Source organism: Anastrepha ludens, chromosome 6 (genome assembly GCF_028408465.1).
Source record: "Anastrepha ludens isolate Willacy chromosome 6, idAnaLude1.1, whole genome shotgun sequence".
In the NCBI taxonomy this organism is placed as follows: Eukaryota; Metazoa; Arthropoda; class Insecta; order Diptera; family Tephritidae; genus Anastrepha; species Anastrepha ludens.
Genome location: NC_071502.1, coordinates 28,288,408 through 28,310,068, shown reverse-complemented (window position 1 = coordinate 28,310,068; position 21,661 = coordinate 28,288,408). Strand labels below are relative to the sequence as shown.

At 41.8% G+C, this 21,661-nt stretch overlaps 1 protein-coding gene across 1 annotated transcript in view; it reads right to left on the bottom strand.

Moving 5' to 3' along the window:
- LOC128866586 (myosin light chain kinase, smooth muscle) overlaps positions 1 to 21,661 on the bottom strand; it is a 165,520-nt gene that overhangs the window by 87,839 nt on the left and 56,020 nt on the right. Inside the window, exon 7 of the mRNA XM_054107446.1 lies at positions 1,769 to 21,631. Within this exon, the coding sequence (XP_053963421.1) occupies positions 1,769 to 21,631 (19,863 nt within the window). The remainder of the gene's footprint in view (positions 1 to 1,768; positions 21,632 to 21,661) is intronic.

The window sequence follows — 21,661 nt, the reverse complement described above, 5'->3', positions numbered from 1 at the left end:
ACTGACGGTTCCAAGAAGGAATCGGGAGTCGGAGCAGGGGTTTTCTCTAAATCAGCTAATTTATCTGTCTTCTTTAAACTGCCGAATATTGCTAGTGTTTTTCAAGCAGAAATCTTTGCGATCCTGCAGGCAAGCAAAATGCTTAGGGAACGCGGGAGCGAGGGAAATATTAACATTTTCTCCGATAGTCAAGCCCCGATCAAGGCCGGGAGGACGACATGGTGCAGAACGAAATTAGTAAATACCTGTAAGAGAGCAAATCTCTTGGGTGTGCATGTAACATTTCTCTGATCTGTGTCAAAGAACATAGAACCATAGAGGGAAATGAAATTGCTGATGAACTTGCCAGGAAGGGGACTGAATTGGCCTCAGAGACCTCCTACCCGGTCATCGGCATCCCCTTGACAGTTTTTACAGTTTTTAAAGGAGAACTGCACAAATTATTTCTCAGGAAAGCGCAGAAAAAATGGAGCTCCATTTCGTCATGTGCTATTTCGAAAACCCTTTGGCCCCGATACGGTATACTAAGGGCTCAGAAAGTCCTTTGGACTCCTCGCCATCCGATTTCCAAACTCGTAGTTGTGTTCACCGATCACTGGAAGATCGGCGCAGACGCGGAAAAGCTAGGGTTACAATTTAAGCCCCATTGCAGAAGCTGTGGGAACCTTTCAGAGAAGGAGACTGTTGAATCTCTGTAAATGTCCGAATTTGCCAGCTAGACGATTGAGGTCACTGGGTGCTTCTTTCTTTATCAGTCTGGAGCAGTGCTCCTACCTAAATCCTATTCATATTTATCAAAACTGAGCTTCAGTGCTACTTAAGGAGTGCCAGACTGGCACTTCAACTATTTCACCTACCTACCCTGTAAACAAATTTTTTGGGGGAAAAACACATCCATTATTTTCTCGGTAGATGGCTGTAGTGATCGATATCTCGTAAAGTATCGATCAAACAATTTAAAGTTTATGCTCGTTGTCAAGGTGGCATTTCACACTAAACGATTTCTTCCTTCCAAACTTCCTTTACGATACGGTGTCATGGGCTAATGCAAAATAAGATTTTTATTATGAATATGTGAACTATGAACTGGAATTTAATATGATTAAAGCGGGTATAAATTTGTTTGCATTTTTCCAAATCCCGGATTTTTTAAAATTGCAAGCTTGTTTTTTACTTGCGTTCCTAAATATGTTCTGTTCCATTCGATTCGGCGTTAAAAATCGATGCTCGGTGTTTCTCTGCTTATTTAAATTTGCATTCACTGAACCGCCAACCCTCGTTTGTACTACTACCTTCTGGTACTACCCACTAAAACGACTTTTAAGATCAAAGGAACAGTTGTGAATGGCTAAGGATTATTAAAATTTGTAATTTGTTGCTGCTTAAATTTTGATTTCATGCTTTTCCATTTTGGAGCAACCCATGCATTTCAGATAATCGTCCAAATGTTCACTTAGAGCATCCACAAGCACACATCACAGTACGCATCTTATCATTAGGCGCACCACATAAGCACATACATACATACATACAAGCAAACACAGGCAAAACCATTATTTCATTAACTCGAAAAAATAACAAATGCGATTGTTTACTTAATAAAATAAAAGTATTAAAAGGTAATTCACTAAAACTTAAGTAACTTAAAAACAGCGGAAAGCAAAGCTCCTAGACAAATCAATGAATTTCAATATAATTTTAGAAAATGTTAAAGTAAATAATAAAAGCGTTGAGAAGGAATCTCGAGAATTAAAAACAATTTGCATACCTCTGATGTTGCGCGTAAATATTGGCGTTGTGCCAAATTTAGTTGTTGGTATATCGTAAACAGTCACAAGGCAACTCGTCTCCACTTCTCCATTTCGATTGGCTGCCACGCATCGGTAAACACCCGCATCGGCCGCATCGATTGCTTGAATTTCCAAGCAAGAGAGCCCATCGCTGAAGGTCGTTCGATATTTGTTGTTATTCTCAATGCGTGTTTTGTCTAGATACCAGTCCACTTTCAGTTCCGCGCCAGATATACTACATGTAAGTTTTACATCGCTACCGGCAGCAGAGTTTCTGTTGGTTAATTTTAACTCAATATTGGGCGCACGCCTAGCGCTTCGAGGCTCCCGTTTGTCTCTGTATTCCAAAGTGCTTGGCTTATCTGTATGTTGGTTATCGGCAGCCATTGAAGGCTTTGATTTTTCCGATTTCGCATCCTCTCGCCGTGTGCTTTCGCCATCCAGCTTCTCTTGACCGACGGTAGATTTTAACGGTTTGATTTCGTTTTCTTCAGCCACCTTAGTAGTTAGCTCTACTCGTTTGTCTTCCCCAGCCTTTTCTTCAGCTACACTCTTCCTCCTCTTGTCCTTTTTCGGTTTTTCCTCCAGCTTATCAACTGGCTTGAGTTCTTCAGATTTCTTCTCAACTGCTGTCGTCTCCTCTACAGCACTTCTCTCCTCAATTTTTTTAGTAGGTTCTGATCTCTTTTCTGCAGCCTTAATTTCTTCAGCATTTGCTACATCTATTTTTTTCTCTTCTTCAGCACTCTTCTTCTTCTCTTCAACCTTTTCAGTTTCTTCAGCAGACTTTTTAGCAGGTTTCTCTTCAAGTTTTTCAACAGACTCCAGTTTCTTTTCTTCAGCCTTAAGTTCTTCAGGTTTTTCCTTGTCTGCTCTCTTCTCCTCTTCAGCGCTCTTCTTTCTTTTGTCCTTTTTCGGTTTCTCTTCAACCTTTTCAGTTTCTTCAGCAGGCTTTTTAGCAGGTTTCTCTTCAAGTTTTTCAACAGATTCCGGTTTCTTTTCTTCAGCCTTAAGTTCCTCAGATTTTTCCTTGTCCGCTTTCTTCTCCTCTTCAGCACTCTGCTTTCTCTTGTCCTTTTTCGGTTTCCCTTCAACCTTCTCAACTTCTTCAGCAGGCTTCTTAGGAAGTTTCTCTTCAAGTTTTTCAACAGACTCTGGTTTCCTTCCTTCAGCCTTAAGTTCTTCAGGTTTTTCCTTGTCTGCTTTCTTCTCCTCTTCAGCGCTCTTCTTTCTCTTGTCCTTTTTCGGTTTCTCTTCAACCTTCTCAACTTCTTCAGCAGGCTTCTTAGGAAGTTTCTCTTCAAGTTTTTCAACAGACTCTGGTTTCCTTCCTTCAGCCTTAAGTTCTTCAGGTTTTTCCTTGTCTGCTTTCTTCTCCTCTTCAGCGCTCTTCTTTCTCTTGTCCTTTTTCGGTTTCTCTTCAACCTTCTCAACTTCTTCAGCAGGCTTCTTAGGAAGTTTCTCTTCAAGTTTTTCAACAGACTCAGATTTCTTTTCTTCAGCCTTAAGTTCTTCAGGTTTTTCCTTGTCTGCTTTCTTCTCCTCTTCAGCGCTCTTCTTTCTCTTGTCCTTTTTCGGTTTCTCTTCAATCCTTTCAGTTTCTTCAGCAGACTTTTTAGCAGGTTTCTCTTCAAGTTTTTCAACAGACTCTGGTTTCTTTTCTTCAGCCTTAAGTTCCTCAGGTTTTTCCTTGTCTACTTTCTTCTCTTCCTCAGCACTCTTCTTTCTCTTGTCCTTTTTCGGTTTCTCTTCAACCTTCTCAACTTCTTCAGCAGGCTTCTTAGGAAGTTTCTCTTCAAGTTTTTCAACAGACTCTGGTTTCTTTTCTTCAGCCTTAAGTTCTTCAGGTTTTTCCTTGTCTGCTTTCTTCTCCTCTTCAGCGCTCTTCTTTCTCTTGTCCTTTTTCGGTTTCTCTTCAATCTTTTCAGTTTCTTCAGCAGACTTTTTAGCAGGTTTCTCTTCAAGTTTTTCAACAGACTCTGGTTTCTTTTCTTCAGCCTTAAGTTCCTCAGGTTTCTCCTTGTCTGCTTTCTTCTCCTCTTCAGCGCTCTTCTTTCTCTTGTCCTTTTTCGGTTTCTCTTCAACCTTTTCAGTTTCTTCAGCAGGCTTTTTGGCAGGTTTCTCTTCAAGTTTTTCAACAGACTCTGGTTTCCTTTCTTCAGCCTTAAGTTCCTCAGGTTTTTCCTTGTCTGCTTTCTTCTCCTCTTCAGTGCTCTTCTTTCTCTTGTCCTTTTTCGGTTTCTCTTCAACCTTTTCAGTTTCTTCAGCAGGCTTTTTAGCAGGTTTCTCTTCAAGTTTTTCAACAGACTCTGGTTTTTTTTCTTCAGCCTTAAGTTCCTCAGGTTTCTCCTTGTCTGCTTTCTTCTCCTCTTCAGTGCTCTTCTTTCTCTTGTCCTTTTTCGGTTTCCCTTCAACCTTCTCAACTTCTTCAGCAGGCTTCTTAGGAAGTTTCTCTTCAAGTTTTTCAACAGACTCAGATTTCTTTTCTTCAGCCTTAAGTTCCTCAGGTTTTTCCTTGTCTGCTTTCTTCTCCTCTTCAGCGCTCTTCTTTCTCTTGTCCTTTTTCGGTTTCTCTTCTACCTTTTCAGTTTCTTCAGCAAGCTTTTTAGCAGGTTTCTCTTCAAGTTTTTCAACAGATTCCGGTTTCTTTTCTTCAGCCTTAAGTTTCTCAGGTTTTTCCTTGTCTGCTTTCTTCTCCTCTGCAGCGCTCTTCTTTCTCTTGTCCTTTTTCGGTTTCTCTTCAACCTTCTCAACTTCTTCAGCAGGCTTCTTAGGAAGTTTCTCATCAAGTTTTGCAACAGACTTTGGTTTCTTTTCTTCAGCCTTAAGTTCTTCAGGTTTAGTTTCCTTAACGGATTCAGCGACCTTTTCTTCGCTCATTTTTTGATCAGCTGTAACTTCTAAGGGCTTTTCATCCACTTTCGTTTCTTCTTTGACTTCCTTCTCTTTCATATCTTTCGTGTGTTTTTCTTCGTCAGCTTTTTCTACCACTTCAACAATCTCTTTGGTCTTCCTCAGAGTTTCTTCTTCTTTTGAAGTCTTTACATACCGACACATACTTTCAGAAACGTTATGTAGTTTTTCACACAGTTTCACCAGTTGTTCCAAAACCTCTCGAGAATTTACTGATCGTACACTCTTATCAATGGAATCATATAGATTCAGTGCTAAATGCTTAACTTCTTCTAAATCTTTTTTAAATCCTCCAACATTGATGGATAGCAAATCGTCATAGAGAACAAAAATGTCCATGAGATTCTTTTGCAATGTAACAATTTTTTCTTTTGACTTCTCAACACTGTTCGCACCCTTTATAGAATCTGCACATGACACAACGCTTTTAAGGGTAGAGTTTAATGGCACCAACTTCACTCGGAATTCATGGTCGTCCATACTATTTAACTTGGTGGACGTGTTTCCAACATACTCAACAATTTCGTTATAACACAGCTCCAAGTTTTGATCAACTGGTTTTTCGGACTCAGTTTTGGGTGTCTGTTTTTCTTTATCCTCTTCCGAAATCAGCTTCCCTTCTGTTGCTTGTTCAGCTATCACTTTATCTGAAAGTTTCTCATCTATAGTTTTGTCGGTTTTGTCTTCGATAGAAGTCGTCACAGTTTCCTTCTCAGTTTCTTTTCGAAGTCCTGCACAGGTCTCTACGACTTTCGCAACCAAATCTGAAGTTCTTTCCAAAATTTGTTCAGAATTTACATGGCTCGGACTACTTTCGATCAAATCATATTCGGCTAAAGCGTTTGCTTTTATTTCTTCGATTTTAGATTTCAAAACATCTACTTTTAAATCATGCAAATCATCAAATGTGACGAAGAAGTCCATAAGCAGTTTTTGAAGGTTTACGATTTCTTTTGAGGCTTTTTCTACTTTTTCCACGATCTTAATTGTTTCAGCAACCGAAATAAGGTTATCCATCTGTAGTTGAAGACCTCTTAATTTTCTGTTCAATAAAGAATGTTTAGCTACCTCGATTTCCATCTGCAGACTATTTTTGTTCTTAATAATTTTTTGATACTGTTCTTCCAGTTTTGGATTTATCGTCTTACTTAATTTTTCATCCGCTTTGCTTTCCTCGACTGTTATTTTTTCTTCAATCTTCTGTGCTTTCTTTTTAGATTTGTCTTCAATCAGCTTTTCTTCGACTAACTTTTCTTCCGGTTGTTTGTCTTCTACAGATTTCTCTATTATAGCCTCTTCTGGTTTCTTTGGTTTGTGTTGAGTTTCGATTGGCTTCTCTGCTTCTGGCTTTTTCACATCCAAGATATCTTGCTCATCGAGTTTCTTTTCCTCAGACTTCTTTTCAGTAACTTTCTCTATTGGTTCCTTCTTCTCATCAGGTTTCTTCTCGGAAACTTTCTCTTTAGGTTTGTCCTCAACCGGTTTTTCTTCGACCAACTTTTCTTCAGGTTTGCCGTCTTCTACAGATTGCTCTATAATAGCCTCTTCTGGTTTCTTTGGTTTGTGCTGAGTTTCGATTGGCTTCTCTGCTTCTGGCTTTTTCAACTCCAAGATATCTTGCTCATCAGGTTTCTTTTCCTCAGACTTCTTTTCAGTAACTTTCTCTATTGGTTCCTTCTCCTCATCAGGTTTCTCCTCGGTAACTTCCTCTTTAGGTTTGTCCTCAATCGGTTTTTCTTTGACTAATTTTTCTTGCTCATCAGGTTTCTTTTCTTTAGGCTTCTTTTCGGTGACTTTCTCTTTTGGTTCCTTCTTCTCGTCAGGTTTCTCCTCGGTAACTTTCTCTTTAGGTTTGTCCTCAATTGGTTTTTCTACAGATTGCTCTATTATGGCATCTTCTGGTTTCTTTGGTTTGTGCTGAGTTTCGATTGCCTGCTCTGCTTCCGGCTTTTTCACCTCCAAGATATCTTGCTCATCAGGTTTCTTTTCCTTAGACTTCTTTTCAGTAACTTTCTCTATTGGTTCCTTCTTCTCATCAGGTTTCTTCTCGGAAACTTTCTCTTTAGGTTTGTCCCCAACCGGTTTTTCTTCGACGAACTTTTCTTCAGGTTTTCCGTCTTCTATAGATTGCTCTATTATAGCCTCTTCTGGTTTCTTTTGCTGAGTCTCGATTGCCTGCTCTGCTTCTGGCTTTTTCACCTCCAAGATATCTTGCTCATCAGGTTTCTTTTCCTCAGACTTCTTTTCAGTAACTTTCTCTTTTGGTTCCTTCTTCTCAACAGGTTTCTCTTCGGGAACTTTCTCTTTAGGTTTGTCCTCAATTGGTTTTTCTTCAACCAACTTTTCTTCAGGTTTTCCGTCTTCCACAGATTGCTCTATTATAGCCTCTTCTGGTTTCTTTGGTTTGTGCTGAGTTTCGATTGGCTTCTCTGCTTCTGGCTTTTTCACCTCCAAGATATCTTGCTCATCAGGTTTCTTTTCCTCAGACTTCTTTTCAGTAACTTTCTCTATTGGTTCCTTCTCCTCATCAGGTTTCTCCTCGGTAACTTCCTCTTTAGGTTTGTCCTCAATCGGTTTTTCTTTGACTAATTTTTCATGCTCATCAGGTTTCTTTTCTTTAGGCTTCTTTTCGGTGACTTTCTCTTTTGGTTCCTTCTTCTCGTCAGGTTTCTCCTCGGTAACTTTCTCTTTAGGTCTGTCCTCAATTGGTTTTTCTACAGATTGCTCTATTATGGCATCTTCTGGTTTCTTTGGTTTGTGCTGAGTTTCGATTGCCTGCTCTGCTTCCGGCTTTTTCACCTCCAAGATATCTTGCTCATCAGGTTTCTTTTCCTTAGACTTCTTTTCAGTAACTTTCTCTATCGGTTCCTTCTTCTCATCAGGTTTCTTCTCGGAAACTTTCTCTTTAGGTTTGTCCTCAACCGGTTTTTCTTCGACGAACTTTTCTTCAGGTTTTCCGTCTTCTATAGATTGCTCTATTATAGCCTCTTCTGGTTTCTTTTGCTTGTGCTGAGTCTCGATTGCCTGCTCTGCTTCTGGCTTTTTCACCTCCAAGATATCTTGCTCATCAGGTCTCTTTTCCTCAGACTTCTTTTCTGTGACTTTCTCTTTTGGTTCCTTCTTCTCGTCAGGTTTCTCCTCGGTAACTTTCTCTTTAGGTTTGCCGTCTTCTACAGATTGCTCTATTATAGCCTCTTCTGGTTTCTTTGGTTTGTGCTGAGTTTCGATTGCCTGCTCTGCTTCTGGCTTTTTTACCTCCAAGATATCTTGCTCATCAGGTTTCTTTTCCTCAGACTTCTTTTCAGTAACTTTCTCTTTTGGTTCCTTCTTCTCATCAGGTTTCTCCTCGGTAACTTTCTCTTTAGGTTTGTCCTCAGTCGGTTTTTCTTCAACCAATTTTTCTTCAGGTTTTCCGTCTTCCACAGATTGCTCAATTATAGCCTCTTCTGGTTTCTTTGGTTTGTGCTGAGTTTCGATTGCCTGCTCTGCTTCCGGCTTTTTCACCTCCAAGATATCTTGCTCATCAGGTTTCTTTTCCTCAGACTTCTTTTCAGTAACTTTCTCTTTTGGTTCCTTCTTCTCATCAGGTTTCTCCTCGCTAACTTTCTCTTTTGGTTTGCCCTCAATCGGTTTTTCTTCGACTAATTTTGCATGCACTTCTTTCTCGAATATGTTGCACACTTCCAGAATACTGCCAGCCAGTTTGACTAAATCCAAAAACACTATTTCTGTTTCTATATACTTTTCTGATTTTTCAATCTTGTCGTAAAGCTGCAAAGCGACCTCTTTGATTTGTTCTAACTGCGGCTTCACTTCGTTTGTCGCTATTTCGTGAAGATCGTCAAATGCAACGAAAGTGTCCATCAATGATTTCTGCAAGGTTACCATTCTTTCTGCGGACTTTTCAATGCTTTGGACAGTTTTTAGATTTTGCGAAATCTTCACAATGCTTTCTAATATAGGAGGAATCGAAACTAATTTCTCATTAGTTTCTTGAGCTTCTATATCGGCAATCTTGTTTGAAGCCTTGTTAACAGAGTTCACAATATTTGAGAAATATTCTTGTAATTTGATGTTCAATTCCTCTGATGGTTTCAACTTTTCAATCTCTTTTTTATCAGCAGAAGACTCTTCTGTAACTGGATGCTCATCAGCAAGAGTCGCAGTTACGCTTGGAGTCTCTTCCGTCAATTTCTCATTAGCTACTTCAGCTTTTTGTTTCTCTGGTTCACGTTGTTCTTTTTTCAATTCTGGTTTCTTTTCTAAATTATCTAGAGCAGGTGGCTCTGTAATAGTTTGCTCCTCACTTATTTCTTCAACATGAGATTTCGATTCCTCGGACTTTTCAAGTTCTTCTTGTTGTTGTTTTAGCTGTAATTGAGGCTTTTCGATTTCTGTAGGCAGATCTTCTAAAATAACGTTTTCCTTAATCTCTTCTTGTTGTTTTTGTTCTTGAACCTTCTCGTCTCCTTCTGGCACATCCTGCGTTTTCTCTGTATCTTTAATTGCGCTGCTACTTTGTTCTTTCTGTGCTTCAAGGTTTTCTACTTCTGCTGCTTCTTGATGGAGTGGTTCTTCTCCGCTTACTTTGTTTTCTACAGAAGCGGAGATTTCGACTGAAGATGCGATGTCTTTTTCGGATTTTTCCACTGAATCCTGCTGCTGTTCGTCAATCTTTACCACGAATTTTTCATTTTTAACTTGTTCAATTTCAGTAATGGACACTGCACTGACCTGTTCATCTGCTTTTGCCTTCACATCCTCTATTTCGGATATCTGTGCCTCGGATTCGGATTTCCCAATTTCCGTTGTGGTCTTAGTCTCCGATTTTGGTAGAACTGGTTCTTCGGCTTTTTCGGTTTGGACTATTTCTTCGTCAACTTTTTCTATTCTTTGTACCTTTTCTAGCTTTTCTTTTCTGGTTTGCGTTTCAGATTTTGAAGTTTCCAGCTCCCCAATCTTCGTTTCTGCAACGGATTGTTCGTCAGCTTGAAATATTGCCTCAGTTTCTGCTTGTTTCTTACTTTCGGCCTTCTGCTCTTCAATTACTGGTTGAACTTCTGTGAGTTCTTGTTTTTGAGGCGTCTGTCCATCAAGAACATCATGTTGCTTCTCAACTTCTTTCTTCGGCTGTTCAAGTATTTGGGCATCAGTGGAGGAACTGGCTTCCTTTTCACGAATATCTTGAGCTAGAGAGACATCAACCGCTTCTTGCAATGGTTTTTCTTCAACCTTCACTTCTGTCTCTTGTAACGTCTCTGCCTGTTTTAGCGCCTCGGTCGAAGACTCGTTTTCTGCAACATTTTCTTCCATTTCTGGAGATATGTGTGCTTTAAGTTGAGTTTGAGACTTTGCTGCATTTTCCTCGCCAATGCTTTGCTCTGCTAGAACTGCTTGTTCTACAACCTTCGGTTTATCCTCTTTTGTATCTGATTTCTTAGCTTCTTCAACCACTTGTTCTTCCGTTTTCTGCGCTAAGAGTTTGTCTTCTTCTTTCTCTTCTTGTTGCTTTGTTTCGATTAAAGCTTGCGCTTGTACCTCGGGCTTCTCTGAAGCTACTTGTTCTTCAGCTTTTGTTTTATCATCTTTTACAGTCGACTTTTCGTTTTGAGGTATGGATTCTTGATCATGAACTATTTCATTGGTTTCCTTTTGTTTCGTTTCTGTTTCTTGTACAGAAACCTCCTCGTTCACTTCCTCTTCTAAAGCTACTTCTTCGACTTTCCCTTCTAGTGACTTCTCTTCGATGAATTCCTGAACTTCTGCAGCACCTTGGCCAGTTTGCTCTACCTTTTGCAATTCGCTGCATACATCAAATATGAGTTTTAATAAACCTAACGTATCCAGTAAAATATTCTCTGAATCCACGGCTTCCGAGCTATTTTCGATTGCTTCATAGCCATGCAAAGCCAAATTTCTAACTTCTCCGATTTTGCTTTGCAGCTCCTCAGCTGTGTGTTGTTGCAGATCATCGAAGAAAACGAAGAGATTCATAAGTACCTTTTGGAGTGTAACCATTTTCTCTGAAGACTTGTCAACATCATTTGCCAATTTTAAAGTTTCAGAGACCGTTTCGATTGTGTCCAGCATTGCAACGATTTGTGATAGTTTTTCGCGAATAATCAAATTTTCTGTTTCTTGAATCTGGTGTCGAATTTCACCGGCCATTTTAGCGACGTTCTTGTAATGCCGCAACAAATCTGGGTTAACAGGTTCTTTAGGAATTGGAGTTGCTTTTTCTGTTACTGATTTTTGTTCAGTTGCTTTTTCATCGACGGGCTTGGATATCGGCGCTTCAGAAGCTGTGGCTGGTTGAGGCACTTCCGCTTCCTCAGTAGCTCTTTCTTCAATAGGCACAGCTTCAGTAGTTTTTATTGAGTCTGTGGACAGCATTTCAGCCCTTAACTCAGGTAAAACTGGCTCAGCTTGGACTTCACTAACTTCCTCTCTTTCTTCAACAATTGCCGTTGTTTGTTCCATTTCTGCTTTTAACTGGGAATCTTTGGTTTCCGCAGTTGCGCTATCAGCTTCCTTTTTTTGTGTTATTAGAAATTCTGCTCTTTGCAGTCGCTTACACAAGTCGAGTAGGCCACTGGTTAAGAAATATGTGTCCAACAGAATTTTCGGCGTTTGTGCGGCTCCTTCGCTGTTATTTATGTAATCAAATTCCTTTAGTGCGATCTTTTTGACTTTTTCTACAGTATCACGCAAATCCGCGCTTTGTGTTTGAGTTAATTCATCGCAAAATGTAATTACTTCCAACAGCTCTTTCTTAAGATCCTCCAGTTTCTCCGCAAAATTTTTCGCCGGCTTGATCTCTTTAATGGCTTTAACAGTTGTAGCTAGTGATTTTAGGCTAGGATTGATTGTAGTCACTTTCTTTCGTAACTTCACATCCTCTATTGCCTTTATCTTCTCTGAAATTTGCTTTATGTTACTTTTTATATTTGAATAGTATTCCTCCGTCAATCGTCTAGCAGCTTCAGGATTACTGCCAAATAAGTTGTCTATCAGGTCTTCCAATTTTTTATTGGTTTCGTCCGCAGAAAGTACACCACCGTCATAAGTGTGCACAATGTGTTCCCTCAGCTTAAAAACGAGTTTTGCAAACCGCTCGTCGTCAGTGGGGTTTTGTAGTGACTCTTTAGCCTCACTCTCTATGTCTTTTAAGCTCTCATCGCCAGCAATAACGGCCAACACATTTTTAATTTCCTCTTTCAGACCATCGTCAGCACCTTTTAGTGGCTCCACATCTTTGCTGCCGTCTTGCCGATTAGTGACTGGTTGTTGCGACATAGTTTTCAGCGTTTCCAACAATTGTACAAAGAAATCTTTCATAACCTCAAACTCCTGTAGAATCTCTATAGCATCTGTCACCTGACCCTCATCCACAGCTGTGCAAAGTCGATCTAAGCTCTCTTTTTGGCGCAACAATGTTTCTGTTTGCTGTTCGTTACAAATCGCGTCAAAGGCGTTCTTCAGCTCGAATAAAGCTGATTTTAGATTCTGATAAGAACGTGTCCCCGCGTCCATATTTGGCGCATTTGTCTTCTTAATCACATTTATTTCTGCGGCAATGCATTGTATTGCGTGAGACGTGGCACACAAATTGCTGTCATTCGGAAATACTTGCGTTATAAAAGATACGATACTACCCATATAAGGCAATATGGCCTCGGCAATGTCGAGTACCATAGCGCCTCTGAGACCTTGATGCCCATTCAAAATTTGAAGCAGCACGTTGTTGGCATTTTGTAGAACTTGGCGGGACTCGGCCGCTTTCGTCACGTCTTCCATTGGCGTTCGCTTGATAAAGGCTATTAAATCCTTCAACTTGAATAGCGGCAGAAAGATGTGGTCTTCGATTGCGTTTGACGGTTGTGTTTTTAACAAATTTTTTATCTCACTTAAAGTAAGCTCCACCGATTTGTAGACTTCTGTTGTGGCCTTACTCACCTGCTGGCTACTCACATTCTGTGTGAGTGCGAGTGTGGCATTTATCATTTCTTCAGCTATTTGTAGGTATGGCTCGGTTGGTAAAGAGGGCTCTTGCGTTTCCAGCTGTGTCTCTTCTTTATCTTTCTTTTCACCTGAAGCGGATAATTGTGGTTTCGTGTCGTGTACTAACATTTCTTTCTTTTCTTCCAATATTTTCTCGACTGTCCCCAGTTTCGAGTCTAGCGAAGCTTCAGGCAGGCTCGCACTATCTGCTGCTGCTATTATTTCGGTTTCGATTGGTGCGGCTTGCTTTTCAATTATTGGTGCAGTTAAGTTGGACGCGGATAATTTGTCTGTTTCTGTTTCGGTCTGTTCCAACCCCTCGCTTTCTGAATTTTCTATTTTAGTTTTCTCCCCCTTTTCAGTTATAGCCTCGCTTTTCCGAGCTTCCGAAACGGCAACGCACTCGTTTTCTTTCTTCGCCGCTGCATCTTCGGTTGCAGCCACCTCATGCAACTGTTTTGGCACACCATTGTTTATGGCAAGCAATTTGTCTTCTACATTTTTCAAGTGCTTACTTAGCTGTTGGACTAACATACCATCTTCGGCTGATAGATTATCAGTTTGCAGCTTGGGCACTATTTCATTTTCCATGCGAATCAGCGCAGCTTGCACGCTTTGAATATCCAAAGCGTTTTCTTTGGCTAGCCTCACAAATACCGGATTATTCCGCTTCAAACCGTCCTCAATGCTAACTAAGAAAGCTTTGCCCGAAGCTACACTTAGGCTAAGTGCTTCTGAAAATGCTTGTTTGCCTTCATTTGCCTTAGCAGCGTTTACTGCGTTGGCCACAAAACTTAGCTGTGGCATTAGAGCATCCACTTCCTGGATCAATTCAATAACTCTCAGTGTATTTTCGCTGGTATCAATGAACTCCGAAATGGAAAGTACAGCATTTTGTAGGCTCAGAATATTTTCTCGTTCGTTTACTATTATCTTCTCACTAATTTCATCGAGCGCTCTAAAAACTGCCATTAAATGCGACTGCAGCTTCGCCACTGCCAAAGTGGATTTCTCCACCTCTACTAACTTGAGCTCGCTGATAGCTCTAGTGCTGTTTGAAACAAGCTCGAGCGGTTCTATTAACTTACGGAAATCTACCAAATATTCCGATTGTGTGCATTTTGAGGCGAAATCCAGCATGGCCGACTCGAGTTTGGCTACCATCTCCTGCGATAATTGAACTTCTAAAGAGGGTATAGCCTGCAGGATGTCGGCGAAGGTTTTCTCAATATCATCTACGGATTGCTCCACACCCGCTTCATAGGTATGAACGAGACATTCTTTTAATTTAAACAAAATCTTGGCTACTTTTACTTGGCTCTCTGCTGCATTTTGCTGTTCAGCTGATTTCGAAAGCTCGTTTTGCATGTTTTGTAGTTCATGCTGGAGCTCCTTCATAACGGCGTTAACTTCATGAAGTTCTGGTACCTCGGATGCTGCGGCATTTTCTACACAAATCTGGATTTGCTTAATGCCTTTCGCAACACATTCGCGAACATCGAAGAATTTAACGCTTTCTGCCGCTATCGTAGCAGCGGGTTCGAGTTGAGTATCTACAGACTTTAGCTCCACACAGGATTTTAGTGCGGATACATCGGCTTGTGTAGACATATCGACAATATTCTCCAAAGCATTCATATCGACTTGTTCGCAATATTGCAGCAGATGGTATATGACATCGGTCTTTTCCTTTACCACTTGCAGTACCGGGCATTCTTCCAATGTTGAAAGTGGTGTTTCTTCTTGAATATGTAGTAAAGCTTCTCTGATATCCCAAATTGGTTTTGCACATTTTTCCAGGTTGGCTATGCTTTCCTGCCTAGAAATACTCTCGGCCTGAGACAAGTGCACCTGTTCAATATTGAGTAGAATCGCGTTTTCTAGCTCTTGTATTGGTTGTATGAATTGCTTAAGTTGGGAGAGTGACTCATCTTCTGCCAAAGACTGTAGTGTTTCCAATGCGTGGCTCTCCTTGATCGATAGCACAAAGGGTTGTATGTCCTGTAAGACTTGAGCACTGGTTAATTGCATGCTTATTGTGGGCAAACTGAGCACTTGTTCCAACTCCTCGTTATGAAAAACTTTAATGCATTCTCTAACATCGTGTAGTGGTTGTGCTAATGTTTTTAGTTCAGAAATCTCATTCGTACTCAAATCTTGCAGGTTACTATCAGCAATACACTCTTCGACTTGCAAAACGCATGCTTCCAAACTACACACAGCATCCGCAAATGTCTTGCATTCACTAACATCGGAGAGGGATAGGAGTGGTGGCTCAACGACAGTGGGTTGACGAACATCAGCAAAACAATTATTAACGTTCTCCAATTGCGCTAAACTTGCCTTAATCTGTTGTGCAGTTTCCAGCTGCAAGGAGCCAACATCTACTTCGGAGCCATGTGCCAACACTGAGACGATGCTACTTTTGAGTTGTGAGAGCAACACATCGATCTTACCTGGGTGAACTGAAGCTGATGGTATTTCTTCGGCTTGAGAAAGTGGCGGTGAACTAATCAGCGACTCGATGGCCGAAATATCTTCCAAAGTAGAGACTTCCTCTTCAGCAGGCAAAGCAGTTTCGTATTGCAGTTGCGGTTCTTTTCTTTCCAAAGCCTCCGCTGGTGTCGAGGAAGCTAATGCGTCTAAAGTGAGTTGCTCTTCCTTTTCAATAGGTGTTCGTTGTTCCCCCAAGTGTTGTTTTTCCAATATAGGAGTCACAATATTGAGTTTGGCGTAGCTATCTTGCAAAGATGTCAAATGGACCGCCAACACGTCGACCAGCGCATTATCATCCGCGGTTGGCATCTGCGTTTCTAACTTCGGTATAACTTCTTTCTCAATGCGTATGAGTGCAGCTTCGACACTGCTTATATCCAATTCATTCTCCTCTGCTAACCTATAAAAGATGGGATTATTGGCGTTCAATCCATTCTCTATGCTTTGTAGAAATGCTTTTGCCGATGTAACTCGTTGCATTAGTGTTTCGAGCAATGCTTCTTTGCTGGCCTGCTCTTTAACTAATGCAAGACTTTCGCAAAGAGCAGCAACGTTCGGTGTCACACTATCGATCTCCTGGAGAAGCTCAATAATTCTAATTTGCTCACTAGCTTCGGCAATGAATTCGTTTGCTGCCAGTACAGCATCCTGCGCTTTTAAAACAGTTTCACGACCTTGCCCACTTAATGATTCACTAACTTCATTTAGCGCTCTAAATGCAGCCATTAAATGCGATTGCAGATTCGCCACAACCAATGAAGACTTCTCAACATCTATGCTTTCCAGCTCACTAATCGCTTTGGTACTGTTCAAAACGGCATCAAAGGGTTCCACCAATTTCTGCAGTTCGTCTGCTATATCTGGTTGTGAGGCTGTTGAGTTAAATGCATCACGCAGTCTTGTCTCAATTTTCATGTACATCTCTTGAGCCAGCTGTATTTCCAGTATTGGCAGTGCTTGTAATATGTCCTCGAAGGTTTTCTCAATCTCCTCAAGTGACTTTTCAACACCAGCTTCGTAGGTGTGCACCAAACACTCTTTCAATTTGAACATTGTTTTAGCCACCCTTTGATTGGCTTCAGCCGCATTTTGTTGTGCTGGCGATTTGGACAACTCACTTTGCATATCTTCTAAATCGCTTTTAAGCTCCTTCATAATTTCGCCAACATCTTGCAATTCGGGTACTTTGGTCTTTTCAGTTGTTGTCAAACACACTTGAATCTGCTTGATGCCATCGGCTATGCAATCTTTTACGTCCAAGTACTTTACGTCTTTTTGTTGTACTTTTGCTGCAGACTCCAGCTGTGTCTCTAGAGACTTCAACTCGGCACAAGAATGTAGTGCAGAAATGTCAGCCTGCGTAGACATATCGGCCACATTCTCCAAAGCATTCAGATCCACTTGTTCGCAATATTGTAAGAGATTAAATATGACATCGGTTTTTTCCTTGACCACTTGCAATGCTGGGCAATCTTCCAAGGTGGATAGTGGTGTCTCTTCTTGCACGTGAAGTAAGGTCTCTCTAATATCCATGATCGGCTTTGCACACTTTTCCAGTACCGCAATGCACGCCTGCTTCGGTAAACTTTCAATTTGAGACAAGTGCACTTGGTCAATAGTTGTTAGCACTGCAGTTTCTAGTTCTTGTATGGGTTTTATAAACTGTTTTAGCAGTCCGAGTGACTCATCCTCCGCCAAGGATTGTAGCGTCTCAAGTGCATGACTCTCCTTGATCGAAAGCACAAATGGTTGTATATCTTGTAGAACTTGTGCACTTGTAAGGGGTAAGCTCGTTGTTGTCAAATTTACAGCCTGCTCCAATTCTTCATTGTGAAAGACTTTAATACATTCCTTAAGGTCTTGTAATGGCAGCGCTAATGTTTTCAATTCCGATATTGGATCTCCACTTAAATCTTTCAAATCGGTATGGGCCAAACACTCCTCGACTTGCACCACGCACGCTTCCAAATGGCACACAGCATCGGCGAATGTTCTGCATTCACTTGCGTCGGAAAGTGAGTACAATGGTTCAACAATGGCTGGCTGATGGACATCAGCAATGCACTCAGTGACGTTTTCTAGCTTTGAAAGACTTGCTTTGACTTGTTGCGCCGTTTCCAACTGCAGTGAGGCTACGTCTACTTCGGCGCAGTGCATCAAAACTGAGGCGATGCTATTTTTCAATTGCGACAGCAATACGTCAACTTTGTTTTTATTGGCTTCGAAGGCTTTGAGATGATCTGTTTTATCTTCTGAAGCAGACGTTTGGCTATCTGCTGGCAATGATTCAGTGATGGATTTCATGGCGGATATGTCTTCTAGCGTTGAAACATCTTCCGCGACTTCTTTTACCGGTTTCGTTGCATCTGCAGAGGTCACAGCTTGCTGCGCTTCCTCAGAGGATGTTGCAGCCTTTTCTGTGGCGTCTTTCGCCACTGATTTCGTTTCACTTGTGAAGCCTGCAGTTTGTTGAGCTTCTACAGTAGCTATCACAACGGGTGTCGATGCTGGTTCCAACACCTTTTCATTGGTATCCATTTTTTGTTTCTTTGCAGCACCGCTGTCCAGTTCCGGTTCTCCTTTCTTTTTCTCAGCAGCTGCTGTCTTTGTTATTGCGCTCGCTGCTTGCGGTAAATCTGTGATTGTTTGCAGCGCGGGCACAATTTTTAGCACCGATTGCACAATAGGCAGCGCTTTCAATTTTATACGCTGCTCATTTTGCTCCGGTATATTCTCTACGACCTCATTCAGTTCTTCCACAACTGCTCGCAGACCCACATTTTGTGGTAGTGACTCTACTTTTAGCTCCTTTGCTGGCGTTAGTGTGATGCGTAGTATCTCAGCGGCTGCTTGTAGTGGTTTGGCAATGTCAGTTAGCACTTTTGTAGCAGCTTCGGTTTCTTCTCTCGTGCTCTGTGACTCTTTCAATTTTTCCACATCGGCAACTAGGCCGGTGAGGCCTTGATCTAGAGCAGACAATACCTGCTGTGTTTGAGTGTCCAAACCGGGTGTTGCTTCAATATCTGTAACTATGTGCAATAGTTCTTGAATATTTTGGCCCGCCTCATCTTGTGCAATCTTCATTTCCATTGCTTGGCGCATATGGAGGAATGACTTTTCTTCTTCGGAGGCGAGCTTCTCATCAAGCGCAACTTCACGCTGCATCATTTTGAATTCATGTTCTTCGATGTCGATCTCAACACGCCTAATTAATTGATTCATTTTCTCTAGAACCTCAAGATTCTTCTCGTTTTGTTTTGTGCCAGACATATGCATGATCTCCTTTCCCAAGTTAACTCGATCACTCAGGCTGTGTAAGGGATCGATGAAATCAGTTAGTGAGCCAGATATTGATTTGCCTTCAATTTGACGTATACAGTAGTTGAGCTCATCAACGGGGCGTTTCAAGTTTTCCAGCAGCGTCACGTGATACTTGGTAATGTTATCGTTTAGTACATTTCCAATTAAGGCGGACATCTCCTCTTTGAGACTGTACAAACCGGCTTGCACATTAGGCGATAAACGTGTCGAAATTCGTTCTATATTCGTCTCGAAGTGCAGCACAGACTGCGCAATAGTTTGGAGCAACTTTTGCGTGTCCGCTATGTCCAATGCGGTTTCTTCATTGAAATGTCCACTTTCTACATCCTGGCTGAGCTGTGCCAGCCCGTTTTGTATCTCTTGCAATGGCGGCACCATCGCCTCTACAGTGCTAACAGTCAGCATGCCAGCTTGAACATTGTCAGGGGACTCATTCAATATAATCTCCATACCTTTGTTGAGTTCGAATAGAGCCGGCGTGACAATATCCAATATGGCCATATTGACTTTCTGTTCTGTAGACTCAGTGCCGGCGAGTGCCTCAGCCTTTCGTTCGATTATCTCCAACACTGATTGTAGCTCCTTAATTGGTTCTACAAGATTATCAAGCACCTTTTTGTGCACTTTTCTGTAGATCTGTTCTTCGTTTTCCTCTAGACTCAACTCATTCTCTACCTTCTCTAAAGCGGCTTGTATATTAACAACCGGCTGGCAAATGAGCTTCAATGCATCAGCTTCATCGGGTAATTTGGCGTCTGAAATTTTGGCAAACGATGCTGGTTCTGATTCAGGCATTGCCTGTAACTTAGCGACCGTTTCCGATAAATGCTTGGCCGCCTCCAACTCTTGTGCTTCCTGCAGCAAAGCTTGTGACTTAATAGTACCCTGCGTGATTTCGAGACCTTGTTTAATATCGTCTGCTGTTAGGTCAATGTGTGTACGCAAACTCGTCGACTCGAAATTTTTTGCTATATTCTGCACCTCCTCTAATGCCTTTATCAGTTGATCGCCCACACTGTCAATGATGCACACGCTGGTGCGTTGGATTAGTGTGGCACCAGTTTCGTCTATCTCGACGCACTTCTCGATTACCTGGAGGCTGGTGTGTAGCTTTCGTATATCTTCCTCCATCGTTTGGAAGAGCGCATCCACTGGCGTTTCTCCCGAGTAAGCGCGCAACTTGCTCTCCACCTGTTTTACCGGATCAATAATATTGCGTATGATAGCGATGCTTTGCTCTGCAGATGCTGGAGTCATTAGCATTGCCGACTGCTCGACCACTTCGTTCTCCACAATGGTTAGGTGATGCTCAACGGTTTTCAGTAGTTTTGCTAACGGCAAGAGAGACCTCAGATTTTGGTCAATCTCCGTTGCACTTGAGATTACTTTTACTGGCTTCACTGACATCAAACCATCGCCAACTGCACCCGATATATCTTGCATTTTCGCTTCATCTTCAGTTGTCTTTGATGAATCACTGTCGGTTTGTTTTTTTCCTTTCTTGCGCTTTGGTGGCTGCACACCTTCGTCGGGTTGTGTTGCGTCGTCGGGACCAGCAGCAGAATCAACGCGCGACGACATTTGTGTTGCACTAGCGAAAGTTTGTAAATCGGATGTGTCGTCTTCATCGCCAACTTGACTGTCGGTGGCCTTTGATAAACTATAGAATTCTTCTGTCGTTTCTGTGGGTCGCGACTTCTTTCGCTTGCGTACTGGGGCCGTTAATGACAACTCTTCTTCCATTTTCTCAAAACTACGTTGTGCATAAATTTCAGCTTTGCCATCAATGTCACCTTCATGGCCTGAAGTGCCATGCACGGTTATCTCGGTTATAGAAATATCATCCAGTCCTGCCTCGGTACGCATATCCTCCTCGTGTGTAAAGTACTCCGGCGATATATCAATGACCACAGCCTCCATTAAAAGTTTACCAGATTGTGAAGTCTCTTTAACAAAACGCAGAGGGGGCAACTCCACCACATTGTGTTCGGTCACATGCTCAGAAATCTGGTCTGCGTACATTTCAACGATTTTCAACGCCTCCTCTTCGGTTAGATCAGGAGTCTCGTACAAAGAAACAGATACCTCTTTACCATCAAAAGAGAAGGATACTTCGCCCTTCGAATCAATCGTTATATCGCCAACAGGTGTTTCGTACAATTGCGAGGTGCGCTCTTCTTGTATGGTAGACAGCGAGAAATTGCGCTGCAACTCATTTTCCTGTGCCTGTTCCTGCTTTTGATTCTTGTAAGCTTCTTCGAAACCAAGCAGCGAGGCAGAGCTCGCTACAATGCCCATACAGTTTCTTGCCTCACAAGTGTAGGTGCCCAAGCAGCAAGTGCCATCCTGTCCAGAAATAATTCTGTGTATGTCACCTGGTTTCAATTCAACACCATCCTTATACCATTTCAGTACCGGTTGCGGTACGCCAATAACTTTACACTCTAAATTCACAGCGCCCTCTTCCGTCAACACGGCTCTCAGACATTCCAGAAAACGTGGTTTCTTGTAGTGACGTGGTATCTGTAATTTTAGATAACTGGAAGTAACACTCGTTCCAAAATCATTCACAGCCACACACTTCCACTCGGCCTGATCAACAAATTCCACCGAGCGTATATCCAAGTGCCAATTTTCTTCCTCGCCACGGTAGTGATTGTAACGTTCACTATTCTCGATTGGCAACTCATCACGAAACCAGGAGAGCTTTGGATCTGGTGTGGCTTTAACATTTACGGAAAATTGGAAGAACTCATTGATCTTAGCTTCTTGACTCTTCAGTCCGACAACGAATTTAGGCGGTTGATTCTGATTGGCAAACGTGAGACGCTCCTCGTCGTTAAGTTGATTTTGTATATCCTCTACAGTGAGCACAGCAACGCTGCTGTTCTCGCCCATGCAATTCTTAGCTATGCAACAGTAAGTGCCCAGTGAGTTGGTACCAGTTAATTGATAAACATCGCCAGGTTTTAACTCTTGACCATCCTTGAACCACTTCAGTACAGGCGTAGGAAAGCCAACCACTTTGCATTCGAATGAGACAAGTCCTTCTTCGGTAAGCACGGCGCGTAAACTTTCCATGAAGCGTGGTTTTCGATAGTTTTTCGGAACTTTTGAAAAGTAAAAAATAAGACAGTGAA